The following is a 25153-nucleotide window of genomic DNA, read 5'->3' on the forward strand; positions in this document are numbered from 1 at the left end:
GAAAGCCTGGAAATTCTTCAGCTTGGAAGCAGCTTCCATGTCAGATTTACCTGAATCCGTCCTGCCCGCAGGAGGCTGTGCTGGCCCTGAGCACCCCCGGAGGAGAGCACCCCGCTCTCCTGCCCCTTACGGCTCTGGAGGGGAGCCACCCCTGCTGCGACCCTGCCCAGGAAGGGGACGGCATTTCGCTCCGGGTTTCATTAAAATACCAAGGTTATGCAACTGCAGATGACGGACACAAGAGAGGAAGTCTCCATCAGATACAGAACAAAAGCAGGACTCCCTGTAATCAGCGCTGGGGGCAAGTCGCCAAAATGCGCCCGTTTCACCCAGAGCACCCATCGGCATTATGGAGTTACAGAGCAGGGGGCATCTTTGCCTCAATTTCACTGAACAATCTTCACACTGCTGCTACTGCCTATTTATATACCATAGAGGGAACCGCAATATTTTCATTATTTCTTTGAATTTACAGCTGATTTAGCTCATCTTCCTTGCTAGCACCTACTAACGGTAGGAACTGCAATTTTGTCCTTGTTTATTGGATTACAGATAACAGAGAATTTAGAAGAAGAAGCAGTTAACCCTACAGAGTGGAATTCAGTTGCTCTAAATGATGCTACCTTAATGCAGATTAATGCTAAACCACTGATTTACTACTAAACCAATTAGCTTAGATTGAGCCGAACATTGACAATCACTTGCCAGAATTCTGAAACAGGAAGCCAAGGGCTACAAAGCCATTAATTGTTCTAATATTTTAAGTAAAAATGTCTCAGTAACTAAATTGCAGTAGAGATATTGAAAATGGGCAAAGGATGAAGAACTCATCCTAACTCATTAGTTCTTCATTTCACACTTTATTAAAAACCAAAAAATCAAACTAACTCTTCATAATCTGAACTAAAGATTATTAAGAGCTAACAGAGATAGAGTTTCACATCTCCATTTGAGAATCCCTTACTCAGCTGAAGATTGTCTAAATCCCTCAATTATCACCACTCTTCTAGACTGAGCAAACATAATTCCATTAATCTTTTCTCATAAATCTTTTTTCCTAATACAATTCCCACTGCCTTCCACTAATTCCCCTCACGATTTATCAGTATCTTTCAAAAATAAGATGTCCAAACCTACAGACAGTATCCAGCAGAGTCCTCTTCAGTAATAGGAAGGGAGAAAAAATTATCCAACTGCTGTATGTATCTCCTGCTAACACATCCCAGAAAAAGAATGGCAGCAGTATTATAGTCAATCTATACTTACCATACATTACACTTACATTAACAGTATATTACAGTTAATCTATATGATGGTAAGTATCATTATTCTCCATGTACTTTTCAGGATCAGAGTGTATTACTTACCATTTCTTATCTGTGCAAGTTCACACTTTACACTTCTAGAAACTGAAATTCAACTGCATAATTTCAAACCATGTAACTGACTTATCAGGACTGTTCTGAATTACAACACTGTCCTACAGAAGAATGAAATATTTCTAAACACTGCTGGATTACCACAAATTTTAAAAGCATTCTCCCTATTCAACCATTGAAAAATACAGGGACTGAGGCCAGGAGAGATTGTTCACTTGAAGGAATCAATTTGAAAAGCTATCAAAAAGAAGATTTACCTTATCTGAAGGACGGGAGCAGTATGATCAGCACCTCTCAACATCTGAGGAGTACCACCTACACTACAATGCAAACAGAACCTGGCTTTTCCTCTCTCATATCACTGGTTGCCACTTTTGAGATTACTTAGAATTTGAGATTGGACACTTGACAAGTTCACACAACACCATTAAAATCCTATGGCCATAAATCACATCAAGGAGCATTCTGTGGGGAGCTACTAGGAACATCATTAGAAGGCAAGACCCAAGATTAAAACAGGATTTTTTTTTATTATTTTTTTTTTTTTTCTCTTTTCCTTCTTTCTTTCCAAGCAGCAGCAGGGATTGGTGTTAAACAAACTGCATGCATCCTTTAGGGTGATCTTGGGCACTCCTTGATACTAAGAATGGAAAATTAACTATGGGATATAAAGAGTTTGTTTCCCTAAAGGGGAAACATAGCCATAGCACAGCAGGAAAACCTCACTAATGCAAAGAATTTGATGTGTGGGAACTCAGATGTAAAACAGTGGGCAAAGGCTGAACTGTTTCATGCTGCAGCTTGTATTTTTTAACTGGGACTTTCATTCCAAACCTGCAAAGCCCTTTCCTCTTGAGAACACCCTGCCTCTGTGTCTTCCCTCACATCACCATGTTGATCTCTTGGATTCCTCCTCTGCAAACATACACACCAGAAAAATCAGACCTTCTTTTCCCCAGAACTCCATTTCTCATAGAATAAAAGTGAATAGACTATTTCAATTGAAAGGAATCTACAATTAATTATCTAATTCAGCTTCCTGACCAACTCAGGGCCGATCAAGTTATTAAGGACACTGTCCATGTCTCAAATATGGACAGGCTTTGGGGATCGACTACCTCCCTAGGAAGGAGGTGACCACGCTCAAGAAAAGAATTTCTTCCTAATATCCAGTCTAAACCTTCCCTGGCACAGTTTTGAACCATTTCCACGCATTCTGTTCATCCATACCAGTGGCCCCAGCCCATCGATCCAGCTGTCCAGACCCCTCTGCAGAGCCTTCCTGCCCTCCAGCAGATCAACACCCCCACCCAGCGTGGTGTTGTCAGTGAACTGACTGAGGGTGCGCTCACTCCTCTCATCCAGATCATCTGTAAAGTTATTAAAAAGGACTGGGCCCAGTACTGAGCCCTTGGGAACACCACTGGTGACCGGCCTCCAACTGGACTCAAGTCCATTCTCCACTGCTGGCTCGTCTCAGCCACCCAGCCAGTTCTTTTACATAGTGAAGACTAAATGGGATCTTAGTGCTCCATAAATTTTCCTCCACCAGTCCAATTTACTTCCTGTCTCATCACTAGACTGTTTGCATGCTCCCTTCGTTCTCCCCCGCACCCTTCTCATCCTCTTACGCTGCTTCTGTCTCCCTTTACATCGAGCTGATCCAAGAGAAGCAGCCATTCTCACAAGTGCTGCTTTAAATACGTACAGTTACATAAAGAGGCGCTAACCTGACACAGGAGGTCAGTTAGGTAATGTGTGTGCATCTCCTTTCCCTCAGGTGTGCACTGCCACAGCCAGAGCAGACACTTTGCAAGGCTGCACAAGGTGTCGCTGACACAAGTGACAGGTGACAGTATCTTAGAAGAGGAGCAACATCACACAGTTCAAAGACCATTTTCTCTTCAAAATTCCAGTGCTCTTTTGCAACCAGCTTTCAGGTTTTGCTAATCCTCAAAATCGGACATTTTCCCACCGACTCCTTTGTATCAGGGTCTGACCTCAGAGAATCAAAGCCATGTGCTGACCCAGGCCTTCCAGGGTAAGGCAGATTTTGTTGCAGCAAACCAATCTGTCTCACAGGAAGCAACCTTACATCTCCCCTGGACACAGAAGGGAAGGTGCCTCATAATTCCTTGGCCAAATGAACTCAAGAGAAATGCAGAATGAAGGTCATTTCAGGGATTCAAAGCTACTTTTGAACTCCTCTTTTTTTACATTTTCTTCATCTTTTAAAGTGCTTTTAACTGTCAGTCTGATGCCACCATTTAACTTTGCGAGACAAGTTTAACCTCCCACATTCCCATTATGAAGGGGATGGAATTTCAGGACGCAAGTGCTAAATAAAAACAAGTCATGGGTTAAATGGATCATACTCCAAAGACTCACCTCCTGAATACTAAATTGCCCTGCACATGTTGCTAATTCTCAACCTTCCAAAAACCTAAAATATGGGCCTTTCCTGATGTTCATGATTCCACTTATGACCCACAAGAAAAATAATTACTGAGTCTCCAAATGCTTTGAACAGTGTAATTTCTAATCTCTGTCTGCAATGCCTAATAGAGACAGCAAACTGTCCTTCAGCAGGGTTTATAAGCTGCTAAATCTTGCAGTACTTGAGGGACCATAATCCCCAAGCAGCACATGGCCTAAGAGACAGACTTATGTGTTCTGCATCTTAAAGTCACATACAGCATTTGCCCCAGGTTGTTTTCAAAAGGCATTCCACTGCTTTTATTTTAAGTGGGTGAGATTCTGATTCCAATTATTGCAATTTAAGTAAACCAGACACCTTCCAACCTTTCAGTTAGCATTATACATGGCACTGGAAAGCAGGACCACAATTTCCACTCTATTGCACCCATACTGGAGGGTGAAAGGAAAAAATCCATAGCAGTTATTTGCATTATCTATTGCAGCATAATGCTGAACAGAACCTGTCCCACTATCTTTATGATTGCTTACACACGAGTGAAGAGCTGCAAAATTGCAGATTTCCAGACTGATTTAAGCCCCGTACAAATTAGAAGGCAGCTTCCAGCCTGATATGATGGCAAGAATTTTGTTGGAGTCCTGCATGGATTAATCATATATCTGGTCACTGTTCATCCAAGTAATTTTCAATTCTAAGCTGTGTTTTATAAAAATGTCAAATTGTATGCAGATTTTTTTCCTCTAGAATACCAATGGAAAACACTGCGGGGGCTGGCAAGGCAGAATATTTGCTTTTTTCCAGCTCACAGTTATATAATACATTTGCCTGTGTTTTAGCATCACTTTCATTGAAATGTTACTTTTAAAATAACTGATTATTCAGAAGCAGTAACTATCTGCAACAGCATATGGGTTTGGGACAGTTCTTCTCTTATAAGGTGAAGTTCATTAGGTACAGGGCTGACCAGCAAAAAGCAATTTGCACAAAAGAGAAAGTGTCATACACCAAAGCAGTTCTTATATTTGCCTGCCAAATACAATCACTCAGTATTAACATTTTGAGGAGCTGGACACAGTGACAAGCATTTAGCAGCCTTCTTCATCTGCTTAGTACAGACACATAAACAGTTTGGGTTATCAACACTGAAGTCTATTAAGTGAATCCTAGAAGATAAAATCTTTGAAATTTATCTGGAAGAGATTAACATTTATAGCCAATTTCTCATTCACAGACAGGAGTCTCCAGAAAACGTTTGGGTTTTGTTTTTTGGGGTCTTTTTTAATTTGTAATGGACTGTAACAAACCAGTTAAGCTGAATTCCAGATATAAGTTCTCACATCACTATCAGTTCTACTAAGGAATAAGCTAATGTTCAATATTAATTAAAACACAAACCAGATTTTAGAAACTACAGGGAGGAACAAAGAGCATCATTACGACTCCGCATATACCCACATTATGCTACATGATGAATGCGGTTTTATTCCCCAATTTTTCAAGAATTATAGAAGAATTAGGAAAATAGATGTAAAAGGATAATCAAAGGCATGGACTGGCTCCCGCACAAAGAGCATCTAAATAAGTGTTGACTTCTTATCCAGAAAAAGGAGGCACCTGGATAAAAGATACAACAGAAGCCTAATAAATTCACAAATGACAAGGAGGTGAGCACAGAAAGACATTTAATCACTTCTTCCAATTCAAGAATGAGGCAGTTTCAAGTGATACTCCTTGGCAATAGGTTGAAAACAAGCAGAAGGGAGCACAGTTTCACAAATCCCATGGAAAAGCTCTGAACACACTACTGACAAGATGCTGTGCTTTCAAAAGGTACTTTTCCATCTTAAATGCTTCTGAAGAGTAAGGCCCCCTTTGTCCCAGGATGGACATATAGAGACAGCTGTACCTATATCCACCAACTACTTCCAGATTCTAACTTGAATCTTGTATGTTCTCCACACCTGAACATACTTTCTGTCATACAGTATCTTGCTGCTACACAAAACATAAGGTAACTGTAAAGCAATTTAGCCTATTCACCAAGCAAAAATCATGATCTGATGGCAGTCCTCACTTACCCAGGTGCTCAGGAGTGTCATGTAACTGCTCACACAAGTAGTAGTCATCTGGATTCAAGTAGGGCAGCTGCTTCAGAAAGCTCTGCTTGGGAATGAGATACAAGACCTCTGCAATATCCCCATCCTCAATTACTGACATCCTTTTGACTGAATTTCGAAATTTCACTTTTTCCAGCACCAGTTCTTCACCTGAGCCACACAGCTTCCCAAAGCTGTTTAAGATGGGGAAAGAAGGCATTTCTACTCAGAAGAAGCTAAGGAAAGGAACCTGTAGTGCACAGAGTCAGTCTATTACTCACGGCACTCTGCCCTTTCCAATCCTTCTCTTTTTCTCTTATCCAGCAAAGGAGATTAAGGAAGATATATTTTTAGTGATTATCTTCAAGCGATTAGAACAGTATGCTTGATCAGGTGATTGCTATCTAAAACTATTGTAATCAGTTGAAACTCATCCCTGCGAATGCAAAAATCAGAAACAAAACCTAAAAGAGTATCTGAAAATCAGATTAGTATTCAGGACAAGAGAAAGAACGTAACTGAGTTACATAAGAGGATTAGTTTAAAATCAAAAAACCTTGCTGTGTCAAAAATCTTATTATAGAATCATCATCATCACCATCATAAGCTACAAATGCACATCTGTGCATTTAATCTAGCATGGCCCTCTTCCATGCCAGGTCTGTCCATGTGCCATGGAGAAATGGCTGCAGCAGAGGTAGAGCACCTTGGTCCTCCTTTTATCGGAATGTACAAGCACTGGCTGGCACTACTTCATAAGCAGATCTCTTTGGAGAAATCCTTTCTGCAGCTTTCACTGCCTATTGCAAACAAAAGCACTTGAGCTTTCCCCTAACCATTAAGGATTGGTTCTCTTCTGCTCTTCCTCTCCACTTTGCTGTGTAGCTGACATTAGAGGCTTTGCAGATACTTTGCCAACCCTTCCTGCTTCACTTACAAGAAGTATTTACATTAATCCAATTCCAGTGACTTGCTAATCTAATCATCTGATGAATATTTCTCCCTGGGTAAAGGCAGAGTTAATCATCAACAGGGCACTGGAAAGTCACAGGAAATTCCAAAGTGAAAAAGACAACTAATAACATTCATCATCTATAAAGGAAAATTACAGGTGGACCCCAGACTTGGACATGCTCAGAGGCAACTTCAGACTCTCTACTCATTGAAACACACAGAGACAACTGTGCAACCAGTGTCTGGCCCTTAACTCAACTCCCCTTAACGTGGCGAAGTTATCTGTGGCTGCAAAATGACCTGGGGAAATCACTGCACTGCTTCCAGTAAGGCTTTTTCTAAATTAGAAGGTGACAAAAAGTCTACCAATAAGCTTACTGGGCACAGTAAGAAACTGTTACTTAATTCTCCCTCAAAACTCAGAGCTCAAGTACTAACTCCAGATGAGAATAAGCTTTGAAGAGAAGACTGTTTCATTTACTGTTTCAAAGAGAAAATACTATCTCATAAATCCAGACTTTGATCATCTATTATTACACATCTCCTATGAGGTCAATTACTTTGTATTTTTCAGGTAGAATTACTTCTTTATTATCTTGAAAACAAGGGTGCAATTACAGTTCCCCTTAAACAGCCATGCTCCTGGATTTTCTAATCAATGGAGAACACAGTGGGACAAGTCAGAATAAATCTGTACTAACTTTGATGGGGTGATGCTAATGTGTATTTAAAGAGCTGGCTCAATAGACATAGCAACTGCAGTTCTGCCTTAGAGTATCTTGTATCAAATCAGAGATCTCAGCAAATCGTGTGTTTTAAGCATTCCCTCTAGGATATGAAGCTTTGCAGCAATTTTTTCAATCTCTCACAGATTTCTCAACCTACTGACCTGCACTCCACAGCCCCTCAGTGGAACAGGCAGCTCTGAAAATCCAAAAGCTTCTAGCAGTGAGGGTGGAGCTCCATTCAGAGCTTAAAGCAGAGGCATGACTCACAGGAGAGGCTGGATGAGTCAACACAAGGATCTCTCAGTCTGAGAGTGCCATTTGTTTCTGGATAATCGGTGGAGGATGCTGACATCTGCCAACAGCCTCCCAGCCCCACTGACACGTCAAGGTGGACTCTGCCCTCTGAGGTGAGGCAAAGGCACACATTGCCCAGACACGAACCCTGCTGCAGAAGTCAATCCTCAGAGAGCAGAAAGGTGAGCCCTGAAGAAACTGTTCCAGTTGTGGCAACATTTGCTAAAGCTTGGCTGCCTAATACCCAGGAGAAAAGTTTGTCCTTACACCGGAGTTTGAACACACTGGTTCAAGGCTGACTCCCCATTTTCTGCTGTGTCCATGCTGATTCCAACCTCCAGCTCTGTTCACCAAGACACTCATTACACCAGCTCTTGCAGTGAGAACTAAACCAGTATGACCTGTATATCCACTACAGAAGCACTCAGCCTGTGACCAATGCAGAAGAGTCTGATAATTTATCCAGTGCAGCACAATCCAATGTTCTTCCACCACCGAAACACATGGGACTGGTGGGGGACAATGGAGCAGGATTTAGTGAACCCAACATGTCACTGCAGGGACATCCTGCTTAATTAAAAATAAGATCCTACTTCCCCTGAGACAGACTTCTCTAATGGTGCCTCTTTCCAGCCCTGGCTGTTGCTGTCACTGTCTGGACCTTCAAAGACCCCATGGCAGCTGCTGCTTAATAACACAAAGCAATATCATTTTTGGATAGTACATTTCTTTAAGTACAGTGTTTGTCTTCAAAAGCCTCAATCCTGTCAATATGTAATACAAAGGGACAAGCAGCAGAAAGAAGTAAAACAAGACCAGGAAGCATCACAGTGGCTTCTGAGGCAGTCCAAGGCAAAGGACACGGCCTGAGACAGCCTTGTACAACACACAGTCACTGAACACTGGGATTTAGCCTCAGCCTCAATCAAAAAGACAATGGCAAGCTCCTACCACTTAAATCAAGCATTCAATTAAGTGGAATAGGTAGATTTTCGATTTTCTTGCTGAAGAGAAAAGAAAAAGGCAGGAATCGCAGGGGCACAGCCCCATCCTTATGTTTCATGGAAGAAAGTCTCAGGAATCCAGGAATCAACTCGGAACTAGCATTGAGGAAATGTTCTCAGGATCTGCCAAGTAGCAAAACCTGTTTAAATCACTGCCAATTCAAAGCTGTGCCTAATCCAAGTAGTGCTGGGATCTCGAGCCTTCACAGAGCACAGTGTGAGATATGGGCACTTTCCAGACTGACAGTTTTCACAGGGGGCTGGCTGGAGAGGAGACAGGAATTGTGCAGAATAGTGACTTTAAATATTTTATCTCAGTTCCAACTTTATAAATATTTTATTTATAAATATTTCCAGCTGTCTCAAGACCATTTCTTATTCAATCCCCTCTGAATTCACCGCACCAATTGGCTGCCTGGATGATAAAAATACATGCATGTTTCATATGCAGCCAGGAATAGAAGCATCTCTTCAATGCTCCAAGAACAGAAGAAACAAAAAAATTTGACTGCAATCCACAAATAAATTAAAAAACAGAATAGCAAGCAGTGAATAATAGTAAAAAGCAGACACCAAGGTCTAAATACATAGAAAAGGAAATATCCCTCCGTGTTTCAGAGAAACACTGAGGATTAGACTTGCCCTTCAGCAGAAATGTGTAGTGCACTAATGCTGTCTTAATTGCTTCTGCCATCAGAGTTAAATTTCTTGCAAATGCATTTCAGTGTGACTCCTATCTTGCATTAAAAGCAACAAAAAGCCCAATCAGAAACCTAAGAAACTGAAGTCAGGCACACTAGTTCAGCAAAACCTAGCTGCAAAAAATAATCAAAACAAAAATACAGGAAACAAGGTAAAACAAAATGAAATTTTTCTTTTCCATCATCACACCACTTCAGAAGGTGACACATCTATTACACAGGTAGATAGCCCCAAATAATGTTTCATGCACCTGTCCAAGGCAACAGGATTATCAGGATTACCTTCTCCATGTAAGAATTCTCAAAGATATTGAGAATTCAATAAGGAGAGGAAAAAAGAGCCTTCATCTAAATGAAAAATGAGCAAGCACTCTATCTACTTTTACTATGAAATATAGTTATCCAAGCAATAAGATAACTAAGCCAGCAAATGACAGCAAGAAAAAAGAGGAAAAAAAAAATAAAATTCCAACATTCAAATACACACACACACACACAAAAGAAGCAAAACTTTACTTGTGGTTAAACCACTCCACACATTCAGCTTTTTCACTTTTGACACCCACTATTTACTTACTCAAGACTGCAGGCCGATGTTTAAACACTCAGCTATTTACTGTAAACTTGGTGAAACCCTTTATCCACATAATGAAGACCAAAAAGTCCACAGGCACATCTTAATTTCTTTACCTAAGTGTCCAAAACAGGCAGTCATCTTCTGGGCATAGTGACAGAAGCCCTTCAGCCCGTAGGGCTCCTCACCCAGGACCTGCTCACTCATGGCTTCAGCAGGGGCTGCCTCTCTCTGCAAAGTCAACCAACTACTGCTTGTTTAAGGCTGATAAGGCAACAGATCTTCCTCTTCCAATTCATCTCCATTAATAATTCAGGTACTACATAAAATTTGCTGAGCTTTAAAAACCGGTAGTGCAAAGCTATTTTGTGGCTTTTGAAGTAATCATGTTTTAGTCCTTAAAAAGTACCTCTGCTATTATAGTCCAATAGTTTACAGAAATCCTTTTCAAATGGAAACAAAATCCATTCCCTTGCTGCACAAGAGGAAATTTTGTGGGGATTATGCTCAGGTCAGAGAGACATTTAAATGTTCCCCTAGCTTAAACCCAGAAACAGAATTACTGCCACTACTGAAATGTGTTATTATGTACTGATTAGTGTTTTCACCAATGACACGGACAGTGGGATCAGTAAGGTGCCCAGAGAGGTGGTGGATGTCCCATCCCTGGAAACATTCAAGGCCAGGTCAGATGGGGCTCTGATCTAGGGAGGATGTCCCTGCTCATTGCAGAAGGGTTCGACCAGAGGGCCATTAATGGTTCCCCCCAGCCCAAACCTATCCCAGGGGATTCTAGGATTCCATTCCTGCAAGCAGACATGTCCACTGCTGCAAGAACACCACTCGTTCATCACGTACAACCATGCCCCACTTCTCAATGCTACACATTCTCTGGGGACTCAAAATCCCAACAGAGCCCAGGTACAAACACCACTGTGTTTTCTGGTAACTTCCAGCACACTACAGTTCAGAAGAACTGAGGCACCACAGCCAGGAGCAACAGGAACAGGGTATTTTCTCAGCTCACTCACTGGAGCATGAGGCCCATCTAATCTTGTTGTTATCCTGGCTGAGGAGAAAACACACAAGAGCTGACTGAGCATTCCTGCTGCCAGGCAGCTGCAGTGGCCACACATACCTGTGTTCTGCTCATCTACAGGAATCCAGTACCAATCACACCGATGTCAATGACATCTCCTCAGCTAAATACTGCAGAACGGCTTTGGCTGTACTCTCTTAACTCAGGTGGTGATGGCCAGGGAAGAAGAGGTAGGTGTTCCTCTCAAGCAAATATGCTCCCTGTACACTGCACTTGTTTTCTGTACACTGCACTTGTTTTCTGTACACTACACTTGTTTTCTGTACACTCAACAGTTGCTGCTTCCTCACTGAGACCATATCCACTCATGAAAAAACGTTCAGCAGAGCTCATTTAAGTTCTGCTGATGGCCATATAATGCACTGGTCCTACTAAGCAGACACTTCAAAGAGAGATCTGTGCTAGTACATCCAGATGCAAATTTTATTCACAACAGATTGAAAAGCCTAGTTACTAATATTTAATATTACTTCCTAGATACTAATATTTAATATTAATTCAACAGTTCACTGTCTAGAAAAGCATAAGATATAGTTAAAAAAACAGCTGTGGGGCTTTGGTATCTTTTATTGTGATAAAGGCTATGGAGAACCTGCAGAGGTAGGAATTCTACAGTCCACAGGTCTCCACCAAGTTAGTTTACTGGTTTAAACCCACACAAGGTTCTCTAAGGTAAGCTGTACTACTGCCTGTGGCAGGAGGAACAGAAAGACCACAAAGCCACAAGGCTTCTCTGTAGTGGCAAAAAAGAAAAAAAGAAAAAAAAGTGACTAATTGAAAAGTGCTAACTCAGATTAAAGTGGTATCAAAGGTAAAAGGATCTGTGTTATAACTCAGCTGAGCTACACAATTAAGCATGTGTCCCATACAGGTTTCTTATCAAGCTGCCACATGACATTTTTTTCCACTGCTTTTATAGCTGACCTTTAGGTAATCATTAGCCAAACTCCACCAAATGCCTCTCTCTTTCTGCAGCACACACATGCAAATTGAAGAACTGCTACAAAGTCTGTCCGGCCCATGAAGTCTGTAAGTGTCCGTGTGGTGAAAGGACAGTGTCAAGTTCAAGTCTGAAGAGGGTGTAGCTGCATTTGTAACTCAAGAGTCAAACTTCTACTCTTTGAAGAGCCACCTGGGGATCTCTCCAGGTGGCATGCTGAAAACCAGACCTGTTTTATACATCAACAGCAAGACCTGCATGCACAAGCCATTCTGGTCAACTAACTTGGAAATGAGAAAGCAAATGTTATTTTGTGTATTGGTTTCTTGGTATTCATTCCAAAACATACATGAAGCATCACTTTGCCCTTTATTCTCCTGTTACAATTTGTAACCAAGAAAAAATGCAAGAGAAAACACAACTGCATTTCTATCTCAGACTTAAACTAAGACCACACTGTGACAATTTCCTTTCCCAACTGATGACATTTGCAAAATCTTTCAGCTGAATTAAAGCATTGTGCTCTGCTTCCTGTTATCAACTATGTATGATAACTTCCATGGCACATGAGCCTTTGGTAACAAAAGCCCAGCTTTGCAGTGCATTGTAACGCTGGACAGGCAGCATAACAAGCTCTTGGGAATGCTTTTCCCTCTGCTGCCTGCTCAGAAACTGAATCTGACTCACTTCCCCAGTCCCCAACAACCACCAAGTTTATCCTTCAGTGAAGCAGTGAGCAGAAAGATTAAACAAACAAAAATATCTAAACAATATGCTTGAGATTACATCTAATGATCTTTTTCTTGGACAAAGGAGAGCAACACCAGCCATCTGCCTTCACATGAAATTATTAGCTGGGCTGAAACAGGGCAGAGAAAAGCAGTACATAGAAAAATCAATCACTAAATGAAAGATTTAAATGGCATGTGGGTAAAAAGCCCTAATAATGTCAGCTAGCAAAGTACTGTCTAGTATCTCTGGAAGTCTTAACATAGGATTTGGGAAATATGCTGTCTCTGCACTCCCACAGACTTGCTGTTCATCCCTGAGCCATTCCCTTAATCTCTTCCATTGTATTTCCCCCTATCACTTTCCCCCTCACAAGGGATTTGTAACAATAGGTACATTAAAGACTGAAGTTTTCAGATTCTGTGATAATGGAAACTATAGAAGTACCACAGATAATAACACTAGGGAGTAACTGGTCAGCATTAAAAAAAAGAGGTCATGTAAAGCACAGCTGAGTGCTTCTCCTTGATCATCATTACCTTCCAACTTCATTACTGTATTTCCCAATGATTGTCCAATAGATTGCATTCCTTATTTAACACTAAAAGTGCTTATTTTCCACAGAAAACCAAGTTATCACGAAAATTATCAGAAGAGTTCATTCTGTACATCTCCATCTGAAAATTCCATTTTTAGTTATTCTCCCCCAAACAAGTAGAATCACTGTTACTGTGGTTGCTGTGAGTAGAAAGGTTAGGTTATGATAAAAGACTTAATTCAAGCAAAGGATATTTACCTTACTTTATCCATTCCAAGGTTTATTTCAGAATAGTCATGGAAAAATATCTCTGTTTACATCTACTCTCAGACATAAAATAACAGTGTGTGCATTAATGGATCTGTCTATCGCATTATTAGAAGATGAGGTGGCTCAGCATTTTATTTCCTGGCAGCACAAGGCTAATCTATTGATCTACAGTGTCAAGAACACTGCACTATGGATTCTTACAGCAAAGCCAATCCTTTTTACTTGCACGTAGAAAAAAAGCCAAGAGTAATTGCTGACGACTGAAGCAATTTCATGGGCAAGATACAGTGAAAGCTGTATGAAATATAAATACAAAAACTGCTGCACCCCCAAGACTCTGTGTGATTGACTCAGCAACACAATCCAAGCGCTTGCCTATCCCAGAGTTTATAAATAATGTCACAACTTCTGTGGGGCTTAGCTCTATGCTTGATATCAAAGAGGTGCCTAAGCCACTCTAGGGAACAATTAGCCAAAAGGATCCTGGCAGAAGCTGGCAGTCCTTCAGATCTTCAGTGGGAAGCTTTTTTCCTACTCCTCAGCAATGTTTAGGTGTCTTTTATTAAAACAGAGCAAAGACTTTCAAGATAAATGTATTCCTTTAATCATACTCTTTTCTTTACTTTTCCTTTCTTGAACTTTGACATTTTTTCTTCCAGCTGAGAGAAACTCCTTTAACAATCTTCTTCACAATGTAGACTTCATAGTAACTGAGATAGAAATATGTTGGGAAGCAAAAGAGATCAAAGTTGAAACCTCAGAGATCCTTTCAATCCTCAGTTTATTTCCTGTACCTTTGCAAAGAATGACGTGTTACAAGCATGTAATCAAAGAAAGCACCACTCCTCTGGTTATGTATTGAAATAAACTGGGCACCATTATTCTCTCTTCTGACAAGGCACACAAGCACAGAAACATACAGAGTAACTCTACTAAAATGCTTAATTTGAGTAAAGAATTACACCAGAAGAAAGTCTCTAGATCACTGTAGGGCTTCCTGAACATGTTAGTTTAACTTTACCCATTGTCTCCTAACACTGCAACTTCTGCTGTAGATGTAGCACCAGCACACGTGATCAGAAGAATTAAGTGTTTCTCTTGCTGCATCCAACTCCCAAATTCTCCAACACCACTGCCATTTTTGGAGCATGGCATACCTCTAAAAGGAGAACTCCAGCAGTCACATTGCCCTCTTGCAGCATCAGTGAAGCTCTAAAATGAGTCCTTCTTTGTACTATCAAGACTAATTTAAGCCCCTGCCAGAAGCCAGTAGAAACTGTTTGTCAACGTCCATCACAACTAAGAATAGGAGGTTACCTTTCTATATAGTGGAAAGTATGGCACTGCTACAGGATGCCAGAAGTGACATCAGATCAGTTCATCCACTGCCAGCATTCCTCATAAAAGCGGCTTTAAATATGCTGTGTTGGCTAACCTTTGTTTTCTAATTAAATAAATCCTACTGCACTGTTGAACCCTTCCTCTTGTGGTCAGCACTATCTCTGGTTAAATCAGCTGCACACACACACAAGTGATCAAGAGCCATGACAAAAACTAAGAAACTGTCAGTTAAGCAAAATTATCACTGTGAGCAGCTCACTTCCCTCACAGGGATCACATTCTGTACAGGCAAAACCGAGGCAAGGACACATCTGAAAATACATTGATGGGACAGAAAAAACACTTGGAATTTGTTTCCATTTATTAATAGCAGGAAATTACATATAGCATATGCCAACTAGTATTTGATAAAGAGAGGGTTTAACCCTCTTGGGTATTTCATGACTACACAAAGAGTTTGCCTGTGTTTCACTGATAGTTTAGTGCAATCTCCTCAAACAAGAGCTGTAATCTGGCACCATCAGGAAAAGCAGGAGTCAGAGAAACACAGCAAACTTCCAGAGCTGACAGTACATTAAAAAGGAGAAACATGTTCTTGATTTAGTGACAGGTACAGCTGGGTTTGTTCTCTACCAGTGCCACTCAACACAGGACGAGCCATATCTTAGGATATTTCCCTGACATGTGCAACGTTGTGAAGCTGTGCCTATCACATCCATTGAGAGTTATTCAAAGGTAGCACTGCCTCAAGAGTCTTGATCTTGCTGTGGAAGTGGAGGGCACTCACAATCTAGCAAGACACAATTTTGAAAGAGGAAGTAGGAAATAAGGTCTTACAATAGTGAGAAAAGTCATTCCAGCAGTATCATAAATTACTGGAACGGTAAATGAGTCAAATGAAGCACCAACAAAGAATTTAAGACCACTATTTTGACTGCTTGACTGATATTTACTGTATTGTATTTGCAGCAATGATTTACAGCAGTATTTCTTCAGCAAGAATTTCTTGATCTTATCCTTCCACTGCATGAACAAATGCCGTAAATTAAGGTGGGGGGTTTTTAAGGTCTTAGGTGTCATGGGTAACTAAGAGTCATTTTTCCAACAGCTGAACTTTAAACACACATGTAGGATTTCAATAAATTTTAATTTAATTGTAATTAGAACATAATGTAAAATTAAGATGGCCCTGGCCATCTTTGAGGGAGGATTTCTGAGGGCATTCTTAGCCATCACCAAGGAGTCTCTGTATTTTTTGGTATTAAAAATACATTAAATGTTGTATCTAGACAGTTACTCCATGAGATCCCTGATTCTTCAGTTTCTGTAGAATGTAAACAACTATTAATAGTACATACTAGGAGGGTGGTTGGTTTGGGATTTTTAAGTGTAAACACTCCCTCAGCCTAGAGCAAAACTTAAGTTTCCTTTTATTTGTGTTGACGTTACCCCTGTGGTATTTGTTTAATACACAGATTTACCACTGACACAAATCAATGAAGGAAAAAAAAAAAAAATATCCTTTTTCCATGCAATTCAGCTTAAACATCCCTTCTGGTATTAACACTCTCTAGGCATCTTCAATTTTTTTAGTCAGAGTTTTGCTCTGGTTTGATTGAGAAATACTTCTGTAATTAAGGACAGCTAAGCAACAACAAAAATAATTAAACAAAGTAGGCAAGACAGCCAACCTGTCAGGTTGTGTGAATAAAAACTGATTGATGAACTTCTTTAAGCAGCACTAAGCAGAATTTTCAGATGAATCAGTTAAAACAGGTGCTGATCACAACAACGTTTATCAGTAGAAAACCTTATGTTATAAACATATGTTGTGCATATTTTCAGACTGAAACTAGTTGGCAGCTCCCAGTTATTTCCTTTTTAACTGTGAATGAATTAGAAGATAATGCACCATGTTGTAGTGGCTTTCTGATTGTTATTGAGTTTTTCCCCCCAGTCTTTTTTGCTTTCTTTGAAATCCAGATCCTCACAGTACTGTTCCTGGAGACAACTAATTGATTCTGAACAAGTAAAAAACTTCAGCTCTCCTGCTTCTTACTGGGTTATCATCGGAATGAGGTCAAGCCTTCCACCTCGAAATAGACAGCTGACAAAGAGAATTAGGGGATCATTTTTCTAGAACAAGAAAAGCCAGCTCGTGAAACTGATTAAAAATAGAAGTCAAACTAAACAACCTGTTTTCATCACCAACTTGAATGAAATGACAAACAATTATCTCTATATATATTAGATTTCAAGACAGCTTGACTCCCCTACCAATGCCAGGGAAGGGAAAGTGCAAACACCTACAGAGCAGCAGGGAGAAGGATCAATTGTCTCCCCTGTGCTTTCTCAGTGTGGCAATCATGAGTTCATCTGCTAGGACCCAACAGAGAGAAGAGATTTCCATCCCCACCCAGGAGATCACCAGCACCAACCAAAGCAGGCAGAGGTACAAGGTTTTCCCAGTTCTCAGTGTATCTGGTCAGGAAGAGAGGACCAGAGACTGAGCCTCACCTCACTTCAATGATCCCCACAGGACCAGGGGATCAAAAGTTCATTTGATTAAAGTCACATAACCATGGGGTGGCATCCCACATCCCAGCAACGTCATAGAATCAGAGGAACACAGAATCCTTTACGTTGGAAAGGACCTTCGGGATCATGGAGTCCAGCTGTTAATCCAGCACTAACCACGTCCCCAAGTGCCACATCTATGAATATACAGAAACAGCTGATTTTAGCCAAATGCTCAATGCTAACCAAATGTGTACTCTGCTGAGATTAATTTATATGAATATAATAAATATAAAATAGTATTTCAGAAACAAAATAGGAAAGAAACAAGGAAGGAAAAAGGAATTTTGCTCACCTAATTCAGCACACGTTGAGAGAAAGAACAGAAATAAAACTACTTTATCTAAATCAACATCAGGTTAAGTGTTTGGCCTACAAAGAACAACTAACAATGGGAAGAACCATCATTTTTTGTTGTTATAAACAATTGGTAGAAAACTTGGGTTGTATTTTTTTGTTGTTTTGTCGGGGTTTTCTAAGGTAAAGTGACACTTTTCATAGAGAGGTATAGACAATTGTTCAGCATGTCTCTGTACATCTTTTAATCTCCAGACCCACAGAGGTAGAAGGTATCTCTTTTTAAGAGACAAATATTGGATTAGACAATGCAAAGAAGAAAACAGGACTTTACTTCTCCTACCTCTAACCCCAGAAACCAAATGGGCACCTCAGGGGTTTATTTATCTGTCCAAGCATAACAGAGGAAGCAACTAGCCACACTTGAGTTACCATGAAAGCTAAATATATCTTTTTATACTTATGCCTTTCCCCCTACCTTTATCTAAGACTGTGCTATAAAAAAAAGAGGAAAGTTTACTAAGCAAACTAGGAGTTGCATTCCTCTTTGACTGCAAAGAGTGCCCACTCTGCATCACTCATCACCAAAACTGTGCTGACTGTGCTTTAGGTGTGTAGGAGAGAAGTGCCTTGAGTCTCCCCTCGTTGCAGGTTGCTGCACATTGGCACCCTGTGCTGCTGAGTCCTCCCTGAACCAGGGAAAGGCACCAGACACCAGCCAGAGGCACTGAGCAGCCACCCCTCCTGCCTGCTGAGCAGGGACAGCAGCAGTGACAGGTGGCTGCAGGACACACAAGGACTTGCAGGTGTGCTCAGTCAGGAACACGGAGATTGCACAAGGCTTCCCGAGGTTAAACGCCAAAGAAGTCTGCCCTCAAAAGCACCCTAACGCTGACAGGTTATCAGCTTTTCTTTCAAAGCATCAGTTAGAAATACTCTGAACTCTTATGCCACCTGCCACTACAGAACTTTAAAACCTCTTTTTGCAGAACTCACCCCACAGCAACAGCATGCTGTCAGCATCTTTAGCTAGAAGATGGGAAACTCAAAAGACAGCAGTGAATTATCTCTTACAAAAATACACAGGCAGTCAGAGCTGGATAAAAAGCCTGTTTAATTGCCCTGAGTTGTGCTCTGCTCCCTATGCTCAGATATCCATTCCAGGGGAGCAGCACACGGGTACATGCACACACTGTTCAGCCAAGTAACAAAGTCCACTGTTCATAAAACACACCAGGCTGGGGTTTAAATCTTAGATCAGTAAAGAAAAACAAAATGAAATAAAGAAACTGCTTTTCTTATCAGAAGGATCCCAATTTCTGTCCAACAGAAGTTCCTCAGCCTAATTTCCCTCTGTAAATCCAAGAACCAATGTCCTGTGGAGGGCTTAACCTGTCATTTATCATTAGAGATTTACACAGCAGAGCAATAATCCAGGACAAACCTTTGCCGTTTGCGGAGCTCTGATGTATTTCTAGTTCCATTTGTGCTCTCAGGCAGTTTTGTTCCTGCACCTCAAAAGCTACAGCCTCGCAGAGAACGGATGGCAAGCTGGAGGAACAAGTGAGAGCCTTCAGAGGTGGCTCACTCTGGCTGCACTCCTACTATTTCCTGGGTTGAACAGTACGAAAGGGAGTGGCCCAAGCAGAATAGGTGTGTCTGTGTTCCCAAACAGTTTAAAGGAAGAGTGAGTGTTTTCCTCTAGATATTATTCCATTACTGATTGAGACCTTGGCATGCTCTTTCAAACATGCCTTAACGTTCTGACAATCTCAAATCAGCTGATATGATTGATAACTTTCTTTTTCATACAAAAGGATCCTAACCAGTGGCCTAAAGGCTGCAGCCAGAGCTGATTTTGTCCTGATGCTGTTTTCTGTCTATTTTACTCTGCACCTCATCTCCACTCCACTGCTGCTGTTTTATGGCTATATTGCACCTAAGCAAAGGAGGAAGAGCCTGTGAAAGAAACGCTGTTCCCCATTTTCACACACACTTAGAACAGGGAAAACTGCAGTGCCAGGCATCTTCCCTGTTCCCACAACACCCCTCCCGGACAGAGGCAATTAGGCTGACAGTAAGTGCAGACTTCCAGGCATTTCCTTCTACGCAGTTGCACATACCCAGAGACAAACTGTTCCTTGAGCAGCTGAATTAATGAATCTTTTTGTTCTGATTGATTTGCGTCCAACATCCTCAACACCCATCGGGTTTGCCCTACCTCCTTGTACTATCCTTTTGGCAATACCATCCCTAGAATTACTTCCAGTTCCTTTCCATTTGTTTGCTTTCCCTGTTCCTTTCCATGTCCATTAAATCATCCACAGAACCCTGAAGCTGTCTTCTTCAACTGCTTTGGATACTTTCTGAATTTCTGCTCACACCTCCTAGGCTGCACATTTCCTTCTTTCATTCTTTCTCCCCTGTACTAATGGTTACTACTTTTAAGTTCTGTTTCCCTGGAAGAAGAAGAGAGGGAAGACTGAAAGAGATGTTCAACCCTCATCCTAGGAAATTCGGCTGAAAAGCAGCCACTTGCTGCTGTCCAGAACACACTTGCTCTCCTCTCTACATTATTACAGACTGGGAGATGCTGCTGAAACAAAAATCCCATTTTATCACTGAGATTTCACTTCAAATGAAAAAAAAATTACCAGTTCTCCTCTAAACATGAATGAAAAGATGCCAGAAACATATAAAAACCTTTGGCTTCTTGGTTGGGAACTGCTAAATATGACCAAATTTTGGCCAAGTACTTTTATTCCCTCCTTCAAATACTAAATCCTGAATTTTCTGGACTACTGACTTCATTTTTCCCACAGTGAATTGTCATCTTCTCAGCCAGCTTGTTAAAAATACAGTTATTCAGATGCACAGACAAATGTAAGCACAGGCACAGAACCTGGACTCTCTACCTTTATTCTCACTCTGACATTGTTCTCCTGTGGTTTTATAAATTTTGTTTGCTGCCAAATTAAGTGGAGTGCAGGACAGGGTGTTTACTCCATTTGGACTTTAACATGCCTGACTGAAAATGAATAGCTCATCAAAAACGTGCTTTCTTTCCATCCCCATTCTTCTTTTTGATAATCAAAGCACTCCACACTTTTATTACCATTACTAATCCTCTGATGTGGTAAGCAGATACAATTATTCTTGCTCTACAGACAAAAAAATTAAACTACTATATTCCCAGGAAGCATTGACCACTAGAATTTATTTCTTTTATTTGCTCTGCTCCTAGATACAACTGTGTGCTGTGTTTCTGTCCCAGACAAAATGGTGAAAAGGAGTTCCATGGGCCCAGAAATAAGTTCTTCTGTCCTCATGAGGAGACAAGCTCCTCAAGTTCACCAGTGTGGTTTCTGCCATTAACTACATTTATGTGTTTTTTGTTCAGATGAAGGGGTGGAGAAGGAAGATGAGAATGATTCAAGACACATCTCCAGTCATCACCTTCCCTGTAGCTGAGTATTATTAGTACCTGCAACATTAGACATCATATTCAAGACAGGTACAAATCTAAGTCATCTATATGGCTTTTCATATACAAAACATCACCTCTCTATCACATATGATTACATATTCCCTTTCATTCACCTCCAGTTAGCCCATCATACCTTGTAGCTCTGTACACCGTGACCACTTCTCCTTGGACAAGTTCTGAGTCCCATCTCAGGACCTTTTGTTTCCTAAAGCTGAAGATCCAATCTCCAGGAATTTCAGAGTATTTGAAATCTGCCAGTGTGCTGCCATAAACACTGTATGTTGTTCTCATGAAAAAAAAAAAAAAAAAAAAAGCCACATAAATCTTGCCAAGACTTGGAAATACTGCAGTCTATTATGCTCAGCAGAGAGATGTTTTTGTTGGCTATTAAAGCTCAGCTGAGACGTTCTGGCTGTTAGTTCTCCAGCAATTTCATCGGATTTAGCTTATTCCATCCTACACAGTTCTCAGGCTTATTGTAATTCCTACAAAGTGAGTGAGAATAATCAATCCCTGTGCTGCAAGGGATACACAGAACCACACTGTTGCCAGAAAAACAAAAAGACAACAGTATTCCCCAGGACTCCATCACACAAACCAACAATCTGAACTTTCTTGAATTTAAAAGTTCATTTATACAAATTTCCTTTTTTTAATCACCCTTTTTTTTTTTTTTTTTTTTCCCCTGCAGTCTTCATATAACCCAAACAGAAGCTCCCACATTCATGAACTACCTAGGATCAGAAAACCTACTGATCAAGAATGTTACCAGCCACTACAGAAAACCATGGATCCATGAATCAGCACATTCCCACAGCATCTAGTGGGAGACAGGCAAGGCATCACAGTTTTTCCTTCAAGTTTCAAAATAATTTCTTTCTAGGTGACACTGGACCATCGTAGCTCAGCCTGCTCCCTGGAAGATTTTATCCCTGTTGAGATATTCTTTCCATACTACAGATGAGGAAAACACTGGGCAAACTCAGTGATCTTTCCAGGACAACAAATCTCCGTGCCCAGCTTAGAAACTGAATCGAGGTCTCGTGAATCCCAACACCAAGGTCTAGCTGTCACACCTCCTGTTTAAAGAAATTTATTTATTAAAAAAAACACCAAACCCTAAAGGAAAAAAGAAAACAAACCAAAAAACCTCAGGGACTTTAAAGGATACCAATATGCTCTTACCAAAGGAAATGAACTTCCCTTCCTCCCTCATAGTTTATCTTCTTATGTGTTTGCACTTAGGTCCCATATAATGGAAAATGTCCCTGCACAGTCCCTGTAGGTGCCTCAGCCTTTTCACCAGAGCTGGTTCATAAGTGACAGTGCCACAACCAACACATCACAGGAGCAAAATTACAAGCAGAGCCTTCCTCACTATTTCAGCAAACAATTTCCCTCACCTCCCAATACAGGCTGACACTCCTGATTGCTGATAATTCTTCTCATTTACAGTTTCCAGGGGTGATTCCTCCAGATTTTTTGCCGCGTTCTTTGAAGTTATTACATCAGTGTCATTGTCTCTGCCTTGCAGCAGAAACAAATTTACAGTAACTTCCTCAGAGCTGGCACACAGCAATTATTTTCAAGTGTAACTGCTTAGAACAAATATTATGCCATGTCTCCTGTGCTCCAGAAAAATGAAACTTTATAGACATATGAAATGCAGCCAAGCAAACACTCCTTTCTTGTGCATTCCTAATTGCATCCCAATTATAGCATTTTACATGTATTTATGTACCTTTCATCCTAGGGTATCCCAGAGCATTTTGTACACTGTCACATGGTTTTAAAAGGAGGCCTATATTAACCCAGAGCTACTCACACCAGACATCTCTAGAATCCAGTGCAACAGCCTGTAGAAAAACTCATTACGAGAGAGATTTGGGCCAACGGCAGAACACTGAATCTCTGTAGTTAGATAAAGATCCTCCCTCCCCCTTCAAGACATCATTTGAAATTCTTGCATATCCATTTCATTTGATGGTCTCAATGTTTTAAAAACATTAATTAACTTTAAATTAAATTAAAATACTTGTACAGTATTTTAATTAGTTGAGGCATAAACAAAGATCTAAAACCAGCAACGGGAAGTGCTTAAGGGAAAAAGCTTTAGAACCAGAATACTCAGAGATCTTTCTAGATCCTCACATTGCAGCAAAATATAGCTTTAGACTACCTCCAGATCAGTGTTTAATAGCTACTAATACACATATTTTCCACATTTTTTTTCGAATTCCTTTTGGAATATGTCCCTGTTTTTTATTAATCTACACTCTGAAATAGTGAGCTCCATCCTCTATGAAGAAATGCTTCCAAAAGAGCTTTTGTTTTGATTTGATTAGGTTGAGGCCAAAATACTTATATCCTCAGGAAAAACAAGAAAAAAAATTCTCTGCATGCTTCTTCCGCATAAAGATTCCACAATATTTTATCACGTCTCTCAACACCGCTCAGTTTTACAGGTAAAAAAACATAGGGGCTAATTTTTTCCAGCAAAATAATCTGAAACAGGCTTCACATCTGCATGAATACAAGCTGTTTATTTTTAGATGCCTAATTTTAGGCAGCTCGTTTTAAAAATTCCACCCATGCAGACGCCAAGTTATTTTCCGAGGTCACACACTGAGGCAGCGACAGCCCTGATGAAAAAGCCCAGGCATCCTTGTCCTCACAGTCGTTATCAGAAGGCAAAGAAAAGGGGTAAATCGCACACTCCCCAACATATCCACGCAGGAAGGAAGGAGACTGAGTCAATTCTACTGGGATTTCAATCTAGGCTTGTTAGAAATGCAGATATTCCAGTAGGGATACACCAAGCTTTAAACAGCTTCCAGACTAAAATGGCAGCCTCCCATTATTTACCAATTTGCCTTTCCCTAAGCTGAGCTAAGTGTTTGTAAAGCCACAAGAAGGTGTAACCCCCCTCTGCTTTTCCATGCTCCAAGGTAGCTTGGAAACTTGCTGATACTGATTGCTTTCCCCTGACTTGGCTTTAATTCAGGCGCCAGGCAACGGATCACAAATGGATAACACGAAGATAAAATATTTGGCAGACAATTGACTGTCACACGCTTTCTGTTGCCAAGAAACAAAACAGGATGTATTAGAATTATCCCATTAATTAACTTTTCTGTAATTCTGTTTTTTATTGGCAAATATGGTTTTCCTTTCAGAAGGAAAGTGTGCTAAGCCTAAACAGGTACTTTTAATACATCAGAGGCTGCCATTTAACAGATCTTTACAATAAATTACTTTGGGCCAGATTCCCTGCTAGTTACAGTTGATTTTGCTTCCTGATAAAAAAAACCCCAACCCTTTATTTGACAGAGATTAGGTTAGTGTAGAGATCAGTTTATGTCAGCTGACAATTTGAATCCTAAATTTATGCCATCTCTTTTCCTTCAGCTTCAGGGAATTAATAAATGATTTACTACAGGACTGAAATCATGATTTGTTGTGTCATTAATTGCTTTTTAGAAGTTGAGTGCAGAATTTTTTCTGATTTTGATACAAGTTAGTTTCAACTGTGATCCACTTGCCAAAAAATTCTCCTGGAAAAGAAAAATATCCAGATCCTGTTAGTGGCAAAATAATGTTTACACCCTTATTTTTTTTTCGATGAAGACTCAACTTTTCAAGAAGCTAGCTAAGACCTAAATGAAAGACCTGGCTGAGGGATTAATTCACAATGAGTAATAGCTGTAA

The 25153-nt window shown here is 40.5% G+C and overlaps 1 protein-coding gene across 4 annotated transcripts in view; it reads right to left on the reverse strand.

The window, feature by feature from the left end:
* The window catches only part of ABLIM1 (actin binding LIM protein 1), a 192130-nt gene that overhangs the window by 124007 nt on the left and 42970 nt on the right, over window positions 1-25153 (reverse strand). For 3 of the 4 annotated variants that reach the window (XM_040072216.2, XM_058421561.1, XM_040072220.2), the window contains exon 1: window positions 19403-19534. The exons of the other annotated variant lie outside the window; for it this stretch is intronic. In XM_040072216.2, the coding sequence (XP_039928150.1) occupies window positions 19403-19442 (40 nt within the window). In that variant the 5' untranslated portion in view covers window positions 19443-19534. Of the gene's footprint in view, window positions 1-19402; window positions 19535-25153 lie in introns of those variants that run through there. 4 annotated transcript variants of the gene reach the window in all.

Source organism: Hirundo rustica, chromosome 8 (genome assembly GCF_015227805.2).
Source record: "Hirundo rustica isolate bHirRus1 chromosome 8, bHirRus1.pri.v3, whole genome shotgun sequence".
Taxonomy (NCBI): Eukaryota; Metazoa; Chordata; class Aves; order Passeriformes; family Hirundinidae; genus Hirundo; species Hirundo rustica.